Genomic DNA, 23534 nt, shown 5'->3' with positions numbered 1-23534 from the left:
CCTGATTGTTGCTGTTAATTTACTGTTTCAACGGGTATTACGAGTAAAGTTTGATTTCTATTTTTAATATCATTGTTAGATGTTGATCAATGATATTGAAGCTTCTTTTTTAATTGTTTTTTGCAGTACCATCTCAAGTGACTTGGGAGGAGCATCATTTGGGTAAGGTTTTCAGATTTTTACATAATAGAGAGTTAAATCTAATGTCGAGTCAGCATAGAATTGCACTTTGGCTTTTCATATTGCCTCATTACCTGTGTCCGGTTTGTTTTCCCCTTGAATGTTCAATCCAAGTTCTCGGTTAGAGATACATATCAGATTTTGAAATGTTTTTTAAAGTTGTAGGATTTAGGCACACAATAATGATTTTAATGAATATTATTTTTGCTAATCTGAAACTTAGATTTAATTCAGATTCCTGATGAGATATAACCGTAGTTGACCAAGGATGCTAGTTTTAGGAGTTTCATCTTCCCTAAAACTCATGACTTCACGTGCCCGTCTCATTATCTACTGTTTGAGGATTATTTGGCAGAATCAGATTTCTGCCTCATACATTATCTAGCGGGGTCCCCAGTTTTCAGCAGTGACTTGAAAAGTATAATGATTTCTTTTGTCATGGAACGTATTAGACTCTGTTTTTAAATTTTATGAAACTTGTTTGTTAGTCTGTTGATTCCTGAGGTCGGTTGAGTATTATTCTTTATAATTGTTTTGAAGGGCTTTGAAAAGATAGGTCATGTTCAAATTAATGCCAAGTGATCTTAGTTTATTTACTTTGCTTTTAGGGTGGGGGACCTTACTGTCTCATTGGTCGTGCCCTTGGTCCAGAAGTTGGAGTTAGCATTGGACTATGTTTTTTCCTTGGCAATGCAGTTGCTGGAGCTCTGTGAGTGTATTCTATGAACTTAGATCTGATAACACCATGATATATATGGTTGACAGTTGACATCCTTGAGAAGAATGGAGTTTGGGAATGCAATAATTGTTCTACTTTTGATCACTTTGCCTATTTTATGAATACAGTTTAGTCGTTGACTTTGTGCTTTCATCTGCTTGTGGTTATTGGGTATGTGTTGGGAGCTGTTGAAACCTTTCTGAAAGCTGTCTATGCAAACTGGGATTTTTAGAGGTTACCATTGAGATTTTGTTGCGAATTTTCTGGGTCTTTTTTTAGATAATATTCATGTGTATTCCTTGTATCCATCTGTAGCGCCTAAGTGTAACTAGGTGTTCTCGGATGTTTACTTTCTGTGTACTTGGGCTATGCCTAGTTCTTGATTTAAAAAAACTCAATTTTTTATATTTATTTAGACTTTTTTTTTCAAGCTTTTTTTTTTTTTAAGATAGTATTCAACAGCCTTTGACTTCAAACCAATTGTTGATCAATGATACTTTTGAGTGCTTTCCAATATATTACTTTTACGTAGCTAGGACATTCTTTGTACTGAACTTGGCATTTGTCTATACATTTATTAATATACTTTCTTACCCGTGTAAAAAAAAAAAAGAATTTATTTTACCAACTACAGCTGTGTGGTAAAAAAAAATTAAAAAATTAAATATCTCACAGGCGGAGTGTTCTTGTATATTGGCGGGCACACACATATGCATATGAATACATGCATATGCAAATGCGAACACTGACATTATGTTTATGGGCACATTTTCTTGACTCTTTAATCTTCTTTTGAGATGAATTAAAATGTTTCAGCCTATACTTGTTTGGCATGCCAGAAGTTTCCGTGTAAATTCTTGGAGATGTCATCTACACGGAAGTGCAGCATTTACAAATTTGTGGACTATGAACCAGAAAAGAAAATGATTTGCTGTCTATTATAGCTTTTGCGTACCATGACCAGGAACAATCAAGATCTGCAGAAGCAGATTGGGTGGCTGGACAGATGCTGTCATGTCTTTGACAGCAGCCATTTTCATGCTGGGCGACGCATCAACAGCCACGATAAGCTGAGACTTCATCAAGGTTTTCCTCCAATCCATGATGGTGTGTTTCAGGTTTCAGCTAACCTCAATTATCATAATAATGTGGACCTCCAAGTCCACCTTTTTGGTAGGAATGTGTAGTTTAGGGTTCGTTTAGTTAACTAAAGATTTGAGTTGTTGAGATGCTTGTAAGATAATTTGAGGAAATATCTTAGAACAGTTTTTAGATTGTTGTTGGAATGATTTATTAGATGTTGATACCCATCTGGTCTCTCTTACTTTAGCCTTGAAGGAGAACACAAAAAATCATTAGTCATGCAACTCATCACTAATTTAATGTAATTCCGGGGTAGGTTAACATCAGAGTGTTTGCTCCAATAGGGGTTTGAGAGTTCTTCCTGCAACATAACATTGTAGTGACTTCCTTAGGATGAGTGTATACTGATTTTATGATATTGCAAGGAGTGCAAGGAACAAGTGCAACAAATATTAGTGAATGAGGCTTTTGTTGTGGTGTGAACTATTGAAAGTAAGAGTTCTGAGGTGCCTGAGGTACTTCCATCCCAATATGGTTTTATGACGGAGTTTCTAGTTTATTTATCGATATATGGAATTATTGTAGAGTCACATTCCAACTTATCGATATTTAAATAATTTGTACATGCTATTTCCAAATTAAGAAAGAACTATTTATGTCATATAGGGTGCTCATGAGTTTGTCTCTGTTTTGGTAATTTTAAACAGATGGGAACACTCTGGCTAAACTTCTGTACTAGTGATGTTCATTGGCGTGCACTGAAGACACCAACAAGCACAACTTGGTAGCTCTTTGATTTTGGATGTAGTAGAGGCTTGAACATGTATCAAATATTAGTGATTATTCTCTCTTCACATAATCAGTAGCTCAGCTTGTACTTGATATGACAGTATAATGCACCACCCAGTGTAAAAATATATATGACTTTGGTCTCATTGACGACTTTACTTGAATATTGATATATTCCAAATTTGTTGATGTATGGATAATTAATTAGCTACTGATGTCAATCAGGTACATTTGGACGAATGACGGGCAAATATTTGATCTTCATGATTAATCCATGGGTGAAAGATGAGACCCAGTATCCTTACTGGGTTTCATTTAAATGAGAACTCATTGGTCTCATTTAAATGAGACCCATGTAGGAATATTGGGTTATTAAAATTTGGAATTCTTAGGCTTTTCCAGCGATTTTTCAATCGCAGCCAAAAACTTACAAAACACCATAAAAAAAATTATAAAAAAAATGCTGGTAATTCCCATTCCAGCGATTTTCAAATCGCTGGAATATAATGAAATGGCCATTATATTATTTACCGGCGATTTTCAAATCGCTGCTATATTACACCACGGCGATGGGGAAAATTCTGGAACCTAATTTAATGGCAGTGTTGCTATTTACCGGCGTTTATTAAATCGCCGGTTAATGAATTACCAGCGATTTTCTAAACGCCGGAATACAAATTATAAACTGTAACATATATACCGACGTTTATGTAATCGCTGGTAATTCATTAACCGGCGATTTAATAAACGCCGGTAAATAGTTCTCCGGCGTTTCATAAATCGCCGGTTAGTAATATTCCAGCGATTTCCAAAACGCCGGAGAATAAATTTCCCAGCGATTTCCTAAACGCCGGTTAATAAATTTCCGGCGATTTATGAAACGCCGCTTAATAAATTACCAGCGACCTCACAAACGGCGGTAAATAATTTACCAGCGATTTTCCAAACGCCGGTTAATAAATTCCGGTTTTATCATTTATTTACCGGCGTTTTATAAATCGCCGGTAAATGATTTTACAGCGATTTATTTATCGCCGGCATTTACTTTTATATTTTTGAAATTATATTCCGGCGATTAGAAAATCGCTGGTAATGAGCATGTATTTGACGGCGATTTTTGAGCTTCGCTGCCGTATAGAAGAAATGGTTGAATAATACCGACGATTATCCGGCGAGTATAGAATCGCTGGGATACAGATATAGCGGCGATTTTTGTGGTTTTTCCGGCGCTTTTAAATCGCTGGCAAAAATGCTTTCTGTTGTAGTGTTAGTGTGAATGATAACCAATGTTGTAATCCTGAGGCATCTGTTTCAACAATTTTGAAGGAATTAGAAGTAGGAATACCAAGGCATGGGAGAGTTTTGACATGTGCCTTGATTTGTTTAACAAGATTAGTATGAATATCTAACCAGATCTAATTCAACTATTAGTTCCAGTTTTAGGATTGAACCCCCTGATATCATTAATGAGGAAGATTTTTCTGTTGAAGAAACTAATTCTTCTGTTGATTTGAATCAGTGGACTATCTCACCAATTCAACCAAACACTATTTACCAAACAAACTGGTTTTAGTCTACTTTTAGATCTGAATTCAAAGTTAATTGATGAACCTGGTTCCAGTTATCATAGTGCATTTATTATATATTATATAATATATATAAATAGTAATTTATTATATATTATATAATATATATAAATAGTATATTCGAGTGATAATATATATATATATATATTTTGAAACAAGGACTATATTGATAATGCTTAAACCAAGTCTTTAATACAATAGGGAATGAAATCAAAAGATGTGGTATAACCACTGATGCTTAGAGCATCCCTACTTAAGGCATGAGCAACAGAATTATTTGCTCTCACAGTGTGCCTTGCTGACCAGACTGAAAAGGAATCAAGAGTTGATCTTGTATTTGAAATGAGCTGGCCTGTGTATGTATGGACTTCGGTTGATGAGTTGAGGCCTGACACCACCTGTAGTGAATCCCCTTCTATGATGATATCTCTATGACCGATAGCCTTGCAAACAAGGGAGGCTTGGAGTACAGTAAATGCTTCTGCCATGAGTGGATCAGGGAAGAGGTCATGCTGCATTCTGAGTGTGGCCAACACTTTTCCTTCACAATCTCTTACGACTGCTTCCACTCCCACTTTGCAAGTGGCTTTAGAAATAGATGCATCCCAATTCAGCTTGATTTTGCCTTGTGGTGGTGCTTCCCATCTTGTCTGGTCCAGACTGGAGTTAGTTTGAGTCTTTACTTGTTGAGGCAAAAGCTGAAGTTCCTCCATTAGATAAGCTGAAAGCTGGGACACCTTAGAAGGGTGTTGGAAGGTTTCCTTAAAAACCATTTCATTTCTTCTCTTCCATATGAACCACAAGGTGACAGCAAAGACCTTCAGTTCATCTGTGTTCAGGTGCTCTAAGAAGCCTTCTACCAGGTCTTGGAAATGATGGAAAAGGGGGCTAGCTTTCTGAAGCTTCCTTGTACTAAGTGACCACACGTCCCTAGCTGAAGGACAGCTCCATAGAATGTGCTCCACAGTTTCTGGTTGTAGGCTACAGATTGGGCAAGCAGGGTCTTCTATGGCTTTTCTTTTCAGTAGGTTGTCTCGGGTGGGAAGTCCATTAAGGCAAGCCCTCCAGATGAAGGTTTTGGTAGCATTTGGGATGTTCAGGTTCTAGATTTTGGTCCAGGGAGGCTGAGATAGTTTGAGGTGGAGGATTGGCCATTCATTTGTTCATCCCTCTCAGTTAGTAGATGGTAGGCACTTTTGACACTGAAGATACCCGAGGTGCATTTCCAAATTCTTTTGTCTGGTTTGGGGTATGGACTGAGGGGTATGGCAATGATACTCTCAGCTTCTTCCTTTGAGAACATTGCATAAACCAGTTCTCTCTTCCACTGTTTAGTTGTTCCATTGATGAGGAAGGAGACTTTGGTGTCAGCCTGCAGGAACCTGATAGAGTTGAGAGGTTTGAAGATCGGTTGCCTTGGAAGCCATCTGGACAAGCCACCTTAGAAGGGTTGTTAACGAGCCTCCATCCTTGTTTGGCTAGCAAGGCTAAGTTGAAGTTGGAAGAATCCCTTAGGCCCAAGCCTCCATGGCTCTTTGCTTTCTTCAGTTGATTCCAGTGTATTTTGTGTTCCTGTGGGTTATGGCCCCACCAGAAGCTCCTTACCAGCTTGTTGAGTTCCTGTAACAGAACTTTTGGGAGCTTGAAGATCCCCATACTGTAGGTGGGGATGGCTTGGATAATGGATTTGATGAGAACTTCTTTCCCAGATTGGGAAAGAAACTTGTTCTTCCAATTAGAGATTCTTCCCTGAACCTTGTCCAGGATTTCTTTGAAAGACTAAGCTTGAGACCTACCTATGAGAGCAGGTAGGCCCAAGTATTTCTCATATGAGGAAGTACCCCTTATCCCTGCTATACTGGTGATGAATTCCTTGGCTTCCTCTTTGGTGTTCCTGCTGAAGTATATTGAGGTTTTATCCTTGTTGAGTCTTTGGCCAGAGGCAAGTTCAAAGGCTTCCAACAGGTTGTAAAGCCCGCTCCACTCTAATGGGTTTGCTTTACAGAATAGTAGACTGTCGTCTGCAAAGAAAAAGTGGTTAATTGAGAGAACCTTCCTTCTGATGGGTAGACCAGTGATAAGACCAGAGCTCTCAGCCTTGTTTAGCATGCAACTTAGTACTTCTGAGCATAAGATGAAAAGGTAGGGGGATAGGGGATCCCCTTGCCTCAACCCTCTTGTTGGATAGAAGTTGTCTTGAGGGGAACCATTGAGGATGAGGGAGTATGATACTGATTCTACACATTTCATGATCAGGTTAACCCATTTCTGGTCTAATCCAACTTGCTGCAGAACAGATTTTAGAAAGGGCCACTCAATTCTGTCATAAGCTTTGCTCACATCAAGCTTGAGGGCCATGAATCCATCTCTACCTTTCAACCTGGCCTTCATTGTGTGGAGTGACTCAAAGGCCACTACAATGTTATCTGTTATCAATCTGCCTGGGACAAAGGCTGTTTGGGTTGGGGAAATTATGTCTGGAAGCACTAATTTCAGCCTGTTTGCCAAGGTCTTTGCTATGATCTTGTAGAGGACATTGCAGAGACTGCTGGGCCTGAAGTCAGTCACTAGGACAGGGGAAGATTTCTTAGGGATCAGGGCAATGAGGGTATCATTCAGGCCTTTTGAACACTGGCCTTTGTTCAGGGCTTCTAGAACTGCAGAGGAGACTCGTGGTCCAATGATGGACCAGTGATCTTGGTAGAAACATGTAGGGAACCCATCTAGTCCAGGTGAACCCAGAGGGTTCATGCTGAACAAGGCTTCTTTTTCTTCAATTTCAGTAAATGGTCTAGCTAGGATAGAGTTCATTTCTGTTGTTAACTTCCTTGGCATAGCCATTGTGCACTCAGCGATGCCTGTTGGGCTAGATGAAGTGAAGAGCCCTTGGTAAAATTCCTGAAAGATTTGGCTAATCCCCTTCTGACAAGTGATCTCATTTCCTGCTTCATCTTTAATGCTGCTGATGAGGTTTTGTTTTCTTCTTTGACTGGCACATTTATGGAGGAATGAGATGTTCCTGTCTCCTCCTTTCAACCAATTCTGCTTGGCTCTTTGCTGCCACTTTGTATTTTCTGCCTCTAGCATCAGGTTAACCTCCTTCTGAAGCTTTTTGATGCCTGTGTAGAGGTGCCCCTCATTAGCTTATTTGAGAGAGTTGAGAGTTGTTAGTTTTTCCTTAATGAGTGCCACTTGACTTCTCCTCATTTCCATACTCCAGCTATTCAATCCCTCTTGGCAAAACCTTAGCCCAGTGAGGGAGTCAGTTAGAGGGCCTGACTGGCCTGTTACCTTCTCCCAGGATTGTTTTATCAGGGCCTCACAACCCTCCTTTTTGCTCCAAGATGCTTCATACTTGAAGGGCCTAGCTCTTCTTGATAATACAGTGTTGGTCTGAATTTGGATCAATAGGGGTCTGTGGTCTGAGGAGGCTGCTGTCAAGTGGTATACTGAGTGGTTTTCAAAATTAGCTATCCATGAGGTATTCCCGAGTGCCCTGTCTAACCTTTCTTTTGTAAACTGCTCTCCCTCCCTGTTGTTTGCCCATGTGAACTTGTCCCATTGGAATCCTAAATCATATAGGTCACACTAATCTAGGACTGTTCTGAATTCCCTAATTTGTCTGTAGGGTCTGAAAGCAGCCCCAAGTTTCTCATCAATGTTGGTGATCTCATTGAAGTCACCAAAACAAATCCAAGGGGCGCTAGTTGTAGGGATTAGTTCTCTAAGTGCCAAGTTTCTCTTCTTTTGGCTGTGTTAGGGTGCCCATAAAAACCTGTGATCATCCAGGGTGCTTTGTCACTAGGTAATTTGATGTAAGCTGAGATGTGCCAGTTGGTGTATGTGGCAATATTAAGCTCGATTTTAGAGTTCCAAAGGAAGGCCAAACCACCACTTTTACCCCTACTGTTGACTGTGAAACAATTGTCAAAACCCAATTTATGTTGAATGGTCTCCATCCTGTTGCTACTACACTTGATCTCAATGAGAAAGACCAATTGTGGGGACTTGGTCTTCACCAGCAGGTGAAGTTCATGAATTGTCCAGGGGTTCCCAAGCCCCCGGCAATTCCAACTGAGGCAATTCATTTGGTATGGTGGTGCTGTTGAGCAGCCTCCACCTCAGGTCCCTAGATCTGGCTCCTGATAGGGATGAGCTTGTTTTTGTATCTTTCATTGCCACGGGTGTGGGACCTTGTCTCTATAAAAGATGTAGGTCTTTTTTCTTTGGTAAGGGAGGGGATAGCATTTTGGTTGTTGGTGATGTCTGAGAGGGTTGAGTTTTGGTTTCTTGCCTTTCTTTTCCAGGTACTGCCTTTGGTAGGAAGGGTATGAGTTGGGCGGGAAACATTGGTAGGGTTTCCAGGAAAGGAAATAATTGGTTTCAAAGGGGAAAGGGCCTTGCCTGGGATAGGCTCTACACTTGGCTTGTAATTGACATGTGCATACGAAGGAAGAGGGTGTCTAGAGAGACAAACCTGAGTTGTTTCCTGGGTGGGCCTGAGATGATCCTCTGTTGGTTCTGCATGTATCCCAGGTTTTAAGGGGTCTACAAGTATTCTTGGGTTGTTGGAAAGTTGCTCGACTGACATGTCCATGCTCTGGCTTGGTTGACTAGGGATGGCCTGGGTGCTTTTTGAGGCGTTGACACAGGCAGGGGTGTCCTACCATGCCTCCTCAACCACTTCTTCTGATTGTGACGTCCCTTGGCCCTCTCTCTCTTCACCTTCTCTCTCTGACTGCTTCCGGTGAGGTGATCCCTGAGTTGGGTTTACCGGTGTCCCTCCATACTTCTTCACAGAAACTTGAGGTGGGAATGAGTTGGGAGCTCTCATCCATTGCCCGTACTGCTCTTGGGATTGGTTAGACAGATCAAAGTTGGGGCATTTTCCATTAACATGTTTGAGTAGACCACATTTGAAGCAAAAGTTGGGCAGTTGTTCGTATTTGAAGTGTGACCAAGATTGTTTGCCTCCCAAGTTTACCATCCTGCCTCGCACCAGAGGCTTGTTTACATCCACGTCTACTTTTATTCTTAGATAGCTTCCCCACCCATGACCCTGGTCATCTACTTCCACCGTATGAACCTTACCAATTGCTTCCCCTATTCTTTCTCCCAATTGTCTGTTCATGCCTGCGAAGGGGAGATTGTGGGCTTGTACCCAGAAGGGTTCTGAATTGAACTGCACTTCGGAGGGAGACAAGTCACTCTCAAACTCCTTAAGGCATACAAGATGGCGGTCGAAGGACCAAGGCCTGCCATGCAGGACTTTCTTCTTGTCGGACAAAAGTTGGAACTCCAGTAGGAACTTATTGGGACCAAATTCTTTGAAGGTTATCCAACCGAAAGTGTTCCATACCTTGGCCATAGTGTTTTTGAAGGCTTCTCGGTTCGATGTTCTGTCATTTAGTATAGAAGCTAGGAGGCATGAGTTGCCTCTCAGCTTGGATGACAGTATGTCTTCCTCCGGTAAGAACAGCTCCTGTTGTTCTGCTTCTGTGAGTTTCAGGGAGCTCCATCTCTTCGTGATCTCTTCTTCCCTGGTGACCCTCTCAAGACCAACGTCCAAGAGACTGGAGCTTTGTCGCGAGACAAAGCAGAAAAACCTCACTCAAACGAGGAGGACCTAATTTTGCACTCAGAGTGATAATATATTATAGTATATTACAATATATAGTGATATAATATTAGTATAACTATTAATATGCAATATATAATATTAATACAATAAATTATAGTGATATAAGATTTTAAAATTTAATATTATATTAATTAGTAATTTATTATATAATACAAAACTATTTTATATATAATTATATATTATATATAAAAATTATATACAATATAAAAAAATTAAAAATATATATAAACCGGTCCAGTCTAGTTTTAATAAAAGAAAAACCGAAACTGGACTAATTTTGACCAATTTTTTTTTTTTTTTTAAAAAATTGGCATTGGACCGAACCAAATTCGGGACTGAACCAACCCACTGGTTCGGTCTGGTTTACCGGTTTACCAATTTTGTTTTACACCTCTACACACAGCCACTAAGCTAACTCCTTTTGAAGCATTGTATGGTTACCCCCCAACCCAGTTATCATCTTACATTCCAGGAATATTATTAAATATTTTAGTTGACATAACACTAAGAGCTAGGGAGCAGATTATCAAAGTTTTAAAAGAGAATTTAGAAGCAGCAAGAAACCGGATGAAAGTCCAATTCAATAAACACACATCAGAAAGGAACTTTGAGATTGGGGATTGGGAAAAATTATTTCTAACATTCCTCGCAATAGGACTACTCTCTTTTAGAAAAGCCCTCCCTTCTCTCTAGAAACCTAACCAAAGAAACTAGCGCCGCCGGGGGGAGGGTGGGGGGGGGGGGCGGGATTGAGGCTTCGGCTTCATCCTCCCTTCTTTCCCTCCCTTCTCTTTCCTTTTCTTTCTTAGTAACTGTTTTTGTAGTTTGTTTTAGATTTGTGTTTGTTTTATTCTCTATCTGGTTGTTGGATAAGCTCTCGGTGAAGGACTGAAGAGGGGAGCTGTATCACCGTGGCTCTTACGCAATGGCCTTGCCTCGGCTTACCCTAAAACCCCTCTCTCCGGTCGTTTATGGTGGTGTGTTAGCGGTGAGGTTTTCGGTGGCCAGAGGTTTGGCCTCGGGTCCATTGGGGTGAGGGGTTGGGCGGTGGCTTTTGAGGACGTTTCTACCAGTTGCTCTGTTTTCGGGTTATAACTGTGGAGTACAAAGGGCCGCTGGTGTAGGTGCTGCTGGAATGTGGGGCCGGAGGTTGCGGCGTGGAGGTTACGGGGCGCGACTGGGCAGAAAGATCCTAGGTTGCGGCGTGAAGGTTGTGGTGTGGGCTGTCCTCAAAACCGGCATTGATGAGAGCAGTGCGGGGCTGGGCAGGAGCCGGGCGGGGGAAGATGCAGGGCTGGGCAGTGCAGAGGCTAGTGTTGGGCGGCGGCGGCATATTGTTGAGATAAAACTCTAACGGGTTGGGCCCCAATGCACCTACAGAAACAAGCTGGGCCTTTAGCTCGGGTTGGGCTCTTTTGTCTTACAGTCCTTTATCAGTTTTTTTTGTTCTGTTTTAGTTTTATTAAATAATAAAAAAAAAAGACTAGTCTCCCACTCCTCTTTTGAAGGAAGTTGGGTGGTTGTCCTACTCCTCTTTTAGAGGAAGGTAGGTTTTAGTACTCTTCCTCCTTAGGAGGAGAGAGTGTGGTTGTACTCCTCCTCCTGGAGAGGGTGGAGCGTGGTGTACCTCTCTTCTTCGGAAGATAGGTTGTTTTAGCTCTGGTTTGACAGAGCGCCTTCTCTGTTGACTGCTGTCAGAAGAGAAGGTGTAGAAGTTTAGACAATGTCCGTCACAAAGAAATTTGTTGGCGGGGAAGCTCCTGAGCAGTTGCGTTAGTTGACTTATAGTCTGGTTCTCCTGTATTGATAAGTCACAGTTGTAACTTCGTTTATGAATGAATGCAATGAAGCATATTCCATAAAAAAAAAAAAGAGATTGGGGATTGGGTGTACCTGCAGTTACAACCCTAATGCCGGAGCTTGATAGCTGCTCGCCGAACTCTGAAGCTTGCTCCCCGTTACTATAGGCCTTTCCAAGTGGAGAAGAAGATAGGTGAAGTCGCATACCGTCTCCGGTTGCCGATGAACTCCAAGATACATCCAACCTTCCATTTTTCTTGCCTCAAACAGAAGGTTGCCTCTAGTGACCCTTCCAATAGTCAATCCCCAAGTAGAGGTGCAGCTCGAACCAGAGTCTATTGTGAATCGGCGTATGAATTGACATGAAGACTAAGCCACGACGGAGGTGTTGGTCAAGTGGATCGGTGCAAATGAAGAGGACAACACATGAGAGAATTTTTGGAAGCTTCAACAGCAATACCCACACCTTGTGGGCAAGGTGCTGTGAAGAATGGGGGAATTGTCAAGAACCCTAGATGGAAGAAAGATGAAGGAAGACAAAAGTGAAGTGTTGAACCGAAAGGGAATTTAAGAAATGATGCCAAGGATCTCTGGACAATGCCATTTGTTGAAGAAATGAAGTGCAATGTGACAATGGAACACAAGTTTAAATTACTGATGGAAGGCTTGTCGTTTCAATAAAGTGATACGTGGTGTTTTGGTTCAGCAGAACATTGCATTTTAGTGCCTGCTATCTTATGCTTCAGCAGTAGAGATCAAGTTAGGGAGGTCCAAAGTTTGTTATGAAACGTAGAAAACAAACTAATACGCATGTAAACAGAAGAAGAGAATTGCAAGCAAAACAATGAAACTCCAGCCGAATTAAGTTCTAAAAAATCTATGCTAGCTAAAGATGACATCCTTCCCTAGCTAACTGCTCTCTAGCTACAAGCCATGGATTTTGGAATCTGAATCTTTCATTGCTTTTCGATAGAAATGGTTGTATGTTTTATCTGTTGTCTTGCTCATTGATGGATTACGATTTGTCGGGCATTCCTTGTCTTATGCAATTCTTTTCTTCCTTTTTTTTTTTGGCAAGGTAAGTAAATTCTTGATAGAAAGATACAGCACATAAATGGTCAATTAACAGGGGCCCTCAAGCTTTTCTAGTAAAAATGTATTTCTCCATCAAAAGTGAAAAACAGGGGGCCTCAAGTTTTGTACTTTGAAGGAAAATAATTGTTCCATCCTTGTGTCAAAATGCACCTCCATCTGAATTTTGGTTGTCATTGCAAGCAATGTGAGAATAAATATCGTAAAAGTGGTCCTAAGTTGACATGGATGGAGGCAAAGATCGGGTATCTATTGGCGCTGACATTGCGTGTCTTTTAGGTTGTGGATGACAGGTTGATCATGAAAGAATCAATTTTATTGGTTTATGTTAATTTATGGAAAATGATATTATTACTACTAAACTACAACTTATCTACAACTTTTTTTGTATTTGATTTTTTTTTTAATTTTTTATTTTACTTAATGATTAAGGAAGTGAGTATTAATAAAATTATATTTTTTTTAAATTTTTTCTTAATGATTAAGGATGTTAAAAAAATACTTAAAAGAAAATGAAATAAAAATAAAAAAATTTAAAATGCACATAACTGGTAAATGGGTTGTAATGTAGTTGGTGGTGTATCATTGTCCTTTATTTATGGCTTGCTTCTTGAAGTTGAAACCCATGGTATTTTCTTTTGTTTTTCTTTAAATGACCAAAATAAGCCAGATATGATCAAGACGGGTACTTAATCGTTAACAAATGAAGATTTTGAAGGTGGATTAAATTTTCAAGTGGTTCAGTTAGCTTTTTGAGTTCCAGATCTTAACATGGAATGCAAGATTTCATTCAAAAAATAAACGTTACCGAGATTGATTGAGGGAGAACATGCAAGTGGGACGTCAATTGATATTTGTAAAACTTCTGACAGAATTTCATAAATTAGAAATTTTACACAGAAAATTATATATAAAATCTGCCTGCAACATTATTATTTAAAGTAGCGATACAGCTATAAAAATAATTACACAAAAATCTACCTTATAAAAAGTAACTTTGTAATCTGATAAACCACATCAGTTTATTGGATTATTTTTGTATAATCTATTTCTGACTAAAGTATTTCTCTACTTCAAATAAAGCCAAAAGACGATTACATTCAAGACCACGCAACCGCTAAACAAAATAGAGGTTATAAGTAAGGAATTTTTTCCAAAGATGTTCATGAACCAATCATGTTTTCTTGTAATCACAATATGCCCAATTGTCACTCCAACAACTTGTCCAAATGCATAACCTACCACAACTACCACAAGAATTTCCCAACCAAATTCAAATGCAGATCCCGATTCTTGACTTTGATCTACAGAGATTGAAGGAGGTGCTGGCAAATAAGCATTAGAATCCTCACAGTTCTTTGAGAGAGGTCTACCACAAAGCCCGGAATTCCCCTCAAATGAATTGTTTCCAAATGTACCAAACTGGTCCCCTTGTGGTATAGGTCCTGTGAGAAGATTGTTTGAAACATTGAAAAATCCCAAGAAGGTGAGTTGTGTTAGTTGTTGTGGTATCTCCCCAGAGAAGTTGTTTTTAGAAAAGTCTAATGATTCCAGCTCTGTAAGATTTGCTAATGATGGTGGGATGTGGCCTGTGAGAACATTATTAGAAAGATTGAGCAAACGAAACCCCCTTAAATTTTCAATGGATTCTGGAATCTCTCCACCAAATCTGTTGCTCGAGATATCAATGGCTTTGAATAATTCTAGGACCTTCTCGTAAAAGACAGCGACTCCCTTATTTGTCATTGTCATGGTGTAATTATAATCATAGAGCCAAGAATTACACAAAAATCTTTGTGGTACGATAGATGAGTTTACTTGGATATATGACAAAATATCTGAATTAGCAAATTCACGAGGCTGCTTCCAATTTCCAAAAATTTCAAATGGCAGTTTCCCAGTAAAACCATTGAGGGAAAGGTCAATGACTCGCAAGTTGGGAAACTTATAGCCAGCTTTCGAAGCTCCTATCTGACCGTGGAAGTTGTTTGAGCGCAAATTGAGAACCTTTAGATTTGGAAGATTTTCCAACCAAGAGGGAAATAAATCATGCAATTTATTGTTACTGAAGTCAGCAACCTCCAACCTCATACACTTGACCAACGATCTTGGTAACTGTCCTTGGAATCTGTTCTGTCTAAAATTGATTATCCTTAACTCGGTTCCTTGTATCCATGTTTGTGGAATGCTTCCTCGAAATTTGTTCCTTTCCAGGTCAATCACTAAGAGAGAAGCACCAAAGTTTTGCATACATCTAGGAAGTGAACCACTCAAGTTGTTTTTTGCCAAATCAAGGACTCGAATAGCAGTGAGAATGCAAATCAATTCCGAAATATTTCCAGTCAGTGAGTTGTTTGAAATATAATAATGAGCAATGGTGGCTGGTGGAATGGGAAGTGACCCTTGAAGCAAATTAGACCTGAGGTCCAAACCACGAAGACGAGTCCATGGAAGAGGCATTGGATATTGACCCAAGCTTGTTATAAAGTTTTTCGAAAGGCAAAGAGACACAAGACTCAATTTGCTCGTGTCCCAGATCCATTCCGGTAACATGCCATGGATGTTGTTGTTGGACAGATCTAAACACACTAATCGATCTTGATTTTTTACGAAATCTGGAAACTTGTTCAAGTTGCACGAAGATAATCCCAAAAGCTGGAACTTCGGCAGACTCGCATTGGCACTGGCATCTTCTACGGATAATTGATTATTCGATAGACGCAAAAAAGTTAAATATTTGAGCTTAACAAACTTGCCAAACTCCACACTGCCACTAAAGGTGTTACTAGCAAGATCAAGGTATTTAAGATTCTTGAGATTAAAGATTGAATCTGGAATTCGACCTTGAAGGTTGTTGTTCCCAAGTTCTAATGAAGTTAACTTTGTGAGATTCATTAGAGGGAAAGGAATTTCTCCCTCAAGTAGGTTATAGCCTAGAGAAAAGTAACTTAGTTGTGTTAGATTTCCAAGTTCAAACGGGATTCGACCTATCAATTCATTGATGAAGAGATCTAGAACGGAGAGTTGGATGAGGTTTCCAATTGATGATGGGATCTTACTAAAGACAGTTGAATGCAAACTGTTCGACACAATGTCTCACCAAGCGTGAGAGCATTTTAGAGAGCCATTTCATTTATATAGATAACGTACAAAGGTGTAGGAAAGACTAGGCATTATACAATTGGAATTTAGAAAGGAAATTAGGTCTCTGTTTCTATATTAGGATTGTAGCCGTTGAGTATTGTTTCCTTGTATAGCTTTGTATCCGTTGGTGTGATCTGCTGTCTTTGGTCTTGGTAAGATTGAGGTTGAGTTGCCTTAGTTTCCATGTTTGGTTTTGTAGCCGTTGGTGTAAAGACTTGATTATCATCAATAGTCCCCCGCAAACTGAGCCGAAGTATAAGGCCAAGTTTGGTCCGTAAAGATTGAAGCGCAGGACGTCCAAGAGGCTTGGTGAAAATATCCGCAAGTTGTGAAGAGGCTGGAATGTGTCGAGTATGGAGGAGACCTAAAGCAACACGCTCGCGTACAAAATGATAATCGATTTCAATATGTTTGCTGCGTGCATGGAAAACAGGATTGGCTGTCATGTGTAATGCACTGAGATTGTCGCAAAAAAGAATTGGTGCTGAAGGGAGAGTAACACCAAGGTCTCGCAGTAGAAAAGAAATCCAAGTGAGTTCTGCAGTGGTGCTGGCCATCGCATGATATTCTGCTTCAGAACTTGATCGAGATACTGTATTTTGTTTCTTGGCAAACCAGGAAATGCAGTTACTTCCTAAGAAAATGCAATAGCCTGTAGTAGAGCGACGAGTAAGAGGACAGCCTGCCCAATCTGCATCGGAAAAGGCACACAGGTTTAATGTAGAATGTGAACTAAAATGAAGGCTAGTATCAAGAGTACCATGCAAATAACGAAGGATACGCTTTACCATTTTGTAATGAGCCATACTGGGAGAGTGCAAAAATTGAGATACAAAATTAACACTAAATGCCAAGTCAGGGCGAGTAAGAGTGAGATATTGAAGGGCTCCAACAATGCTACGATAGTGAGCCGGATCAGGAAAGGGAACATCACTTGTGAGTCCTTTAGTTTTTGGCATCATAGGTGTACCCAAAGGTTTACAATCTTTCATTTGAGCACGATCCAAAATTTCAAGGGCATACTTAGCCTGAGATAGTGTAAGGCCATCTGAATTGCGAGTCACTTGAACACCCAAAAAATAATGTAAAGGACCAAGATCTTTCATTGCAAATTGTTGCCCAAGAACATGAATAAAAGTAGTAAGGTGTGTGGGGTCGGAACCCGTGAGAATGATATCATCGACATAAAGTAGTAAGTAAATTGTGCTTAGAGATGAAATGTAAATAAAAAGGGAGGTATCAGCAGAACTACAAGTAAAACCATAAGCAATTAAAAAATTACTAAATTTATCAAACCAAGCACGAGGTGCTTGTTTTAACCCATATAAAGCTTTATTTAATTTGCACACATGAGAGTCAAGAGTCGGATGGATAAAACCTGGAGGTTGTTCCATAAACACGTCTTCTTGGAGATCACCATGGAGAAATGCATTCTTGACATCGAGCTGACGAATATCCCAATTATGAACAAGAGCAAGGCTGAGGACAATCCGTATAGTGCATGGTTTAATGACAGGAGAGAAGGTCTCAGTGTAATTAATGCCATCAATTTGGTGGAAGCCCTTGGCTACAAGGCGAGCTTTAAGACGATCTAAGGAACCATCTGCCTTGAGTTTTGTTTTGAAGATCCACTTGCATCCAATAACATCCATGTTTGGTCGGTGAGGGACAAGAGTCCAAGTGTTGTTTGCATGAAGTGCCTGAATTTCCTCCTTCATTGCTTGGGTCCAACCGGGATGTTTAAGAGCGGAACGTACAGTCTTGGGTTCATTGGGAATTTCAATTAGGGAGTGATAGTGGGCATACTTGGGATTAGGTTTGCGGATCCCAACTTGAGATCGGGTTACCATGGGGTGAGGAGGAGGGGGGGAGTTAGGTGTATGAGTAGGGGAGGGTGGAGGGTTTGGTGTAGGAATAGGAGGTGCCTCGGGTATAAAGGGCAAGGGTGGAATAGGGATATGATCAATCTCGTGTGAGGTGGGAGTAGGTGGTGATAGTGGTACCTGCATAGGGGAAGCACTAGAACCATCCATAGGATTAGTAGAACGCCAATCAATAAAGGTAGATAAAATTTGATTGTTAGGAGAAGGAAGATGAAGATTTCCAAGTTGTTTGTAAGGAAAAAAGGACTCATAAAAAACAACATGTCGTGAGATGAAAGTACGACGAGAGATAGGATGATAACATTTATAACCTTGATGTTTGTCACTATAGCCCATAAAAATACAAGGAAGGGTTTTGGGTTCAAACTTGTTTTGTTTAGTATCCCAAGTATAGGGATAACATTTTGAGCCAAAAATTCGAAGAGAGGTATAGTCAGGTTGATGGCCATAGAGTAAGAAAAATGGAGATTCCAATTCCAAAGTAGTAGATGGAAGACGATTTATTAAAAAAACAGCAGTTGAAAAAGCTTCGACCCAAAAACGTTTAGGAACTCCACTTTGAAAAAGTAAGGTCATACCTAGTTCACGAATGGTACGATGCCGTCGTTCAACTAAACCATTTTGCTCAGGAGTGTGAGGGCATGAATATTGATGGATAATGCCTTGGTTTTGAAGATGCATGTTTAGTTGATGATTAGTGAATTCACCACCACCATCGGTTTGAAAAACTTTAATTTTTTTGTTGAATTGTCGTTCAATTAATTTTTCAAATAAGATAAAAGCATTAAAAAAATCAGATTTTTTGCGTAAAGGAATAAACCACATATACTTAGTGAAAGCATCAACAAAACATGCATAATATTGAAATTTACCAACAGATAAAATAGGAGCGGGTCCCCATAAATCGCAATAAATTTTATCAAATACATGAAAAATATTGTTAGAAGATTGTAAAAAAGGAAGTTTACTCATTTTTCCTAATTGACAACTCTCACAAATAGAGTTGGTTTTATTTTTTCCAATAACTGAAATAAGACCTTTAGAATGTAAAGCTTGAAGAGTAGAGGCTTGAGGATGTCCCAACCGTTGATGCCACACTTCCTCAGAAACAGTGCGAAAGCGGTTCGAGAAGTGTGCCTCAAGGGGTGGGGACAACACATATAAATTACCCTTCCGTCGGCCGGTCAGTAATGTGCGGTTGGTCGCCCTTTCCTTAATAGAAAAACCAACACCAGAAAAGTCACAATTATAAGGATAATCTGAGGTTAATTGACTGATAGATAATAAATTTTTTGCTAAGTCCGGAACAAGTAGAACATCTTTCAATTTAATAAAAGAATGACCAGATTGAATAATTGTGTCGCCAATATGAGTTATTGTGTGGAGACTACCATCACCAATTAGAACAGCATCATGACCAAGATATTGACGTAAATTTGAAAGCATACCTGAATTACCTGTCATGTGGGCAGAAGCACCGGTATCAGCTGTCCACTCAGCATCATGAATATTATTTTCAAGTGTCAGGGCAGCCAATGCTTGGGGTATATCATCAGGTTGGAGAGCATGATCAAACCGGTGCCAACATTTAATCGCAGTATGGCCTTGTTTCCCACATATTTGACAAGTGGGTATACGGTGAGGGTCACGTTCAGCCCGTGTATTTTGAGCCGGAGGGTGACAAAATTGTTGACAGATAGGGAAATAGCTGCCATGGGAGGAAGACTCTCTTGCTCTCACAAGGCTCTAAGTACCATAAAGACAGTTGAATGCAAACTGTTCGACACAATGTCTCACCAAGCGTGAGAGCATTTTAGAGAGCCATTTCATTTATATAGATAACGTACAAAGGTGTAGGAAAGACTAGGCATTATACAATTGGAATTTAGAAAGGAAATTAGGTCTCTGTTTCTATATTAGGATTGTAGCCGTTGAGTATTGTTTCCTTGTATAGCTTTGTGTCCGTTGGTGTGATCTGCTGTCTTTGGTCTTGGTAAGATTGAGGTTGAGTTGCCTTAGTTTCCATGTTTGGTTTTGTAGCCGTTGGTATAAAGACTTGATTATCGTCAATACTTACCCACGAAAGAATTATTTGAAATCTCAAGATAAATGAGGCTTGTGAGGTTACCAAGTGAAGAGGGAATGAACCCCGAAAAGTTGCAACTTCGCAAATCCAACTTATTCAGGGAGCCCAGGTTTCCTATTGAAGTGGGTATCTCACCTAAAAAACTTGTGTATGCGAGGTTCAAAACCTCAAGGGCGCTACTCCATGTGAACTCAGACAAATAACCAGTGAGACCTTCATTGTAAGCCACATCAAGAACCTTCAAATTTGGTAGCTTAAATATGCCTACTGGAATATTTCCTTGCAATCCACAATATTGAAGATGGATGGACGTCAAAGATGACAAACTTGCCAAGACACGAGGCACCACAGAGTTTATGTTCACATAGTTTAAATGAAGCCTTTGTAGGCGAGTCAAATTTCCAAATAGGCTTATTAGGCCAGACTCGAGTTTCAAAAGCTGTTTTCCAGAATAGAGATCATAGTTGTCGGACAGATCAAGGGATGTCAAGTGTGATAATTGTGAAATTTGTGATGGAATTTGACCCGAAAACATAGACGCAGAGAGATTGAGATACGCGAGTCTTGAAAGATTACTTACCTGGGACGGGATTTGGGAGTAGTTAAAGTGATTGTAGGCGAGATTAAGGCTTTGAAGGTGAACAAGGCGGAAAAGGCTGCTGTTGGGAGCAAGAGAACCATAGAGACGACCGCTACTGAGGTCGAGGCCAATGACATGACCCGTGTCTTCATCGCACTCAACTCCATCCCATAAGCAGCAATCACGATTGTCTCCTTCCAGCGTCCAAGAGGAGACCTTTGGATAAGCAGAAGGATCGTGAGATTTGGATTGATTAATGATGACAAAGCTTTCCTTGAATTGCAGCAAGGCTGCGCTCTCATCAACCCGGCAAAGGATTTCCGTGAAAGAAGAAGCATAAGCGAGCATAAGTATATGCAGCAGCGAGAAAAATAAAAGCAAACGAATTAACATGAACGGGAAAAGCGATAAACCCATATTGTTGAACTATTGGATGCATAGAATCTTAGAGCAGAGCTTCTGTTTTTATAGACTGGAGCGTGGGGTCTGTTTCATTTGGCCGATTTCCAAATTTCTCGGACAACACAAGCTACGTGAAAAAATAGATATATGTTTCGGTAAGAACATCAAATGCACAATAATAGTCGACGAGTTCAAGTTGAATAGAGTTATGGCCATTATTCAAAGTTTGTTTGATGACAGATGACCAAAGAAAATGAAGGGAAAGTGGGCTGAAAGACCATTCTCATTAAAATAGCTAAAGTCAAACTCTTATTTTAGCTAATATGAGATTAATTTAATTTTAACTATTCTATTTATATCAAATTCATATATTAAATTATTCATTTATTAATTAGATGAAATGAGTTGAGATAGGTTAAAGAACCAATCTAGCCCTAAAGAAAATGAAGGGAAATGAAAACCTTGATTTTGCACAGATCTGTTCTAAAAAAGTTTCAAGAAAAGTTTCAATATCAATGCGTATAGGCCCATTAATTTTGTTCTAATTTTGTGACCGAGAATAAAGTCTAAAGATTGGGTATGCAACTTATATGACACATTAATCTCTATCATGAGCAATGGTTGGAAACAACCGACGATTCTTATGAGTGTTAGATAGCCTTAGACTACCACTGTTGTAAAAATTTGAATTGTTTTTTTTTTTTATTTTGTGTAAAAATTTAAAAAAATTGTAATTATTATATGAGATGAGATGAGAACGGATATGAAAACAAACGAGATCTTAGTTTTCCGTCCTACTTTCTTTTAGTCGACGAGTTGAATAGAGTTATAACCATTATTCAAAGTTTGTTTGATGACTTGAATTAGAGTCTTAGACCAAAGAAAATGAAGGGAAAGTAGGGAGCAGTTATGCATACCATGGCACGTACTTACGTACAATTAATGGTCAATGACTTTGGTAGCTGCCCTTGGACTTTGTTGTTCCAACTCAAATTTAATTTTGCTTCCAGTTGTACAAATTTGTGGAATGCATACATGAAATTCGTTTCTTTGCAAGTCGAATATTAATACTGATATATAGATAATCACTTCAGTTGTGCGTGCAAGCATTCATGATCAAGGACTTGAAGAGAAGTCATGAGATTGCAAATCAGGTCCGAAATATATATATATATATATTTACGGTCAACAAATTATTTCAAATATATTACTGAGAAATGGTGTCTGGTGACCGATGGAATGGACAGTTCTAAAATCATGATTAAATAGAATGAAATGAAATGATAAAGTAAGCCGCCTTAGTCTTAGAAATAATATATTATTTCTCATTATTTTTGTCTTTTCCGTTTTCCCACCCCCTTAATTCTTTTTTTTTAAAGTAATTATTATAGCTATTAACTTATGGGCATTTACTCATTTCGCCTCTTAATTATTCCATTTTTAACTTTTTGTATTCTCTCTAGTTAATTTTGGTGTTAATTGAGATATAAAGGTTATCATTCCTCAAGATTAAAAGAATATTTTTATTTTTATATTTTTTTACATTTTATGAAAAAATGTTTAGATCTGTTTGGATAATAAGATGAGATGAGAAATCTGTAAATAATAGTAAAATGATTTGTGAATTGTAATGAAATGATTTGTGAATATTAATTAAATGGATTTTGGAAAATGTGAGAGTATAAGTTGAATAAAAATACTATAAAATTAAAATATTGTTAGAATATAATTCTTTAATATTATTTTTATTTTGAGATTTAACAAATTTGTATTATTTTTTATGTTTTATTTAAAAATTTAAAAAAGTTGTAATGATTAGGTAATAATCAAATGAAAAAAAATTGAAAATTCGAAATGGTCTTTGAGTAATATTTGTAAAGAAAATTATAAAAAAAAAAAATTAATTTAGATAAGATGAAATGATTTACGTTTCCAAACGAAACCTTAAACAATTAATACATGACATACAAGTAAGTATTAGTTAACGATCATTTTTTTTACATGTCCTAAACGTCATAAAAATTGCTCTGCTAGGGTTTCACCGTTTCTTTCTCATAAGACTTCACGTATGCTACATGGCGGCCGTTGATGGCCAGCCTCCCATGGCAGGTCCTCTTCGGTTGTTTTCTGATCTTGTCTCGACAGTGCCCCAACCACTGCCGGAGATGGTTGTTCCTTTCTAGCAACCGAAATATGTGGATGGAGAAGTGTTTTTCACTTTTTCATCCGAGGAGTTTGTTAAAACTGCATAACCATTTAGGTTTTCAATGGTAGTGAAATTTCTACAACAGAGACCAATGAATCTAACTTTCATAAGGCCTTGTCAAGGGAGTCGTGTGATATCGAGGGTGTCCCTTACCACCCCTTTGCCTGGTCACTAGAGTTTGATGAGGACTGTGAGCCGCCTTCTGTTCTAGTTTGGGTTCTTTTGCTGGGCCTCCCGCCTAACTTCTATCATTCTTCTCTCTTAAAGATACTCACATCACCGATAGGGAGGTATATCCGCCGTGACAATCCTACGACCTGTGCTACTCGTATAGATGGGGCTCG

The 23534-nt window shown here is 39.2% G+C and overlaps 2 protein-coding genes and 1 long non-coding RNA gene across 3 annotated transcripts; 1 reads left to right on the top strand and 2 right to left on the bottom strand.

The window, feature by feature from the left end:
• Window positions 1-707: 707 nt before the first annotated feature.
• Window positions 708-2977, top strand: LOC122302806. The gene is made up of 3 exons (XR_006240523.1): window positions 708-889; window positions 1738-1984; window positions 2689-2977. It is a non-coding gene; the product is annotated as an uncharacterized LOC122302806 (long non-coding RNA).
• Window positions 2978-9019: 6042 nt separating this feature from the next.
• On the bottom strand, window positions 9020-9724 carry LOC122305006. Its single transcript, XM_043117268.1, has one exon. The coding sequence runs from the start codon at window positions 9722-9724 to the stop codon at window positions 9020-9022; it is 705 nt and encodes a 234-aa protein (XP_042973202.1).
• A 4160-nt stretch (window positions 9725-13884) lies between these two features.
• LOC122305480 (receptor-like protein 7) lies at window positions 13885-21094 on the bottom strand. Its single transcript, XM_043118042.1, has 2 exons — window positions 19990-21094; window positions 13885-15944 (listed from the first exon to the last, which is right to left on the bottom strand). The coding sequence occupies exons 1-2, from the start codon at window positions 20997-20999 to the stop codon at window positions 13958-13960; spliced, it is 2997 nt and encodes a 998-aa protein (XP_042973976.1). The 5' UTR covers window positions 21000-21094; the 3' UTR covers window positions 13885-13957.
• Window positions 21095-23534: the final 2440 nt, after the last annotated feature.

The sequence above is a fragment of the Carya illinoinensis genome, chromosome 3 (genome assembly GCF_018687715.1).
Source record: "Carya illinoinensis cultivar Pawnee chromosome 3, C.illinoinensisPawnee_v1, whole genome shotgun sequence".
NCBI lineage: Eukaryota > Viridiplantae > Streptophyta > Magnoliopsida > Fagales > Juglandaceae > Carya > Carya illinoinensis.
Note: the sequence above shows the minus strand (reverse complement) of the source record. Positions and strands in the feature narration are given on the sequence as shown.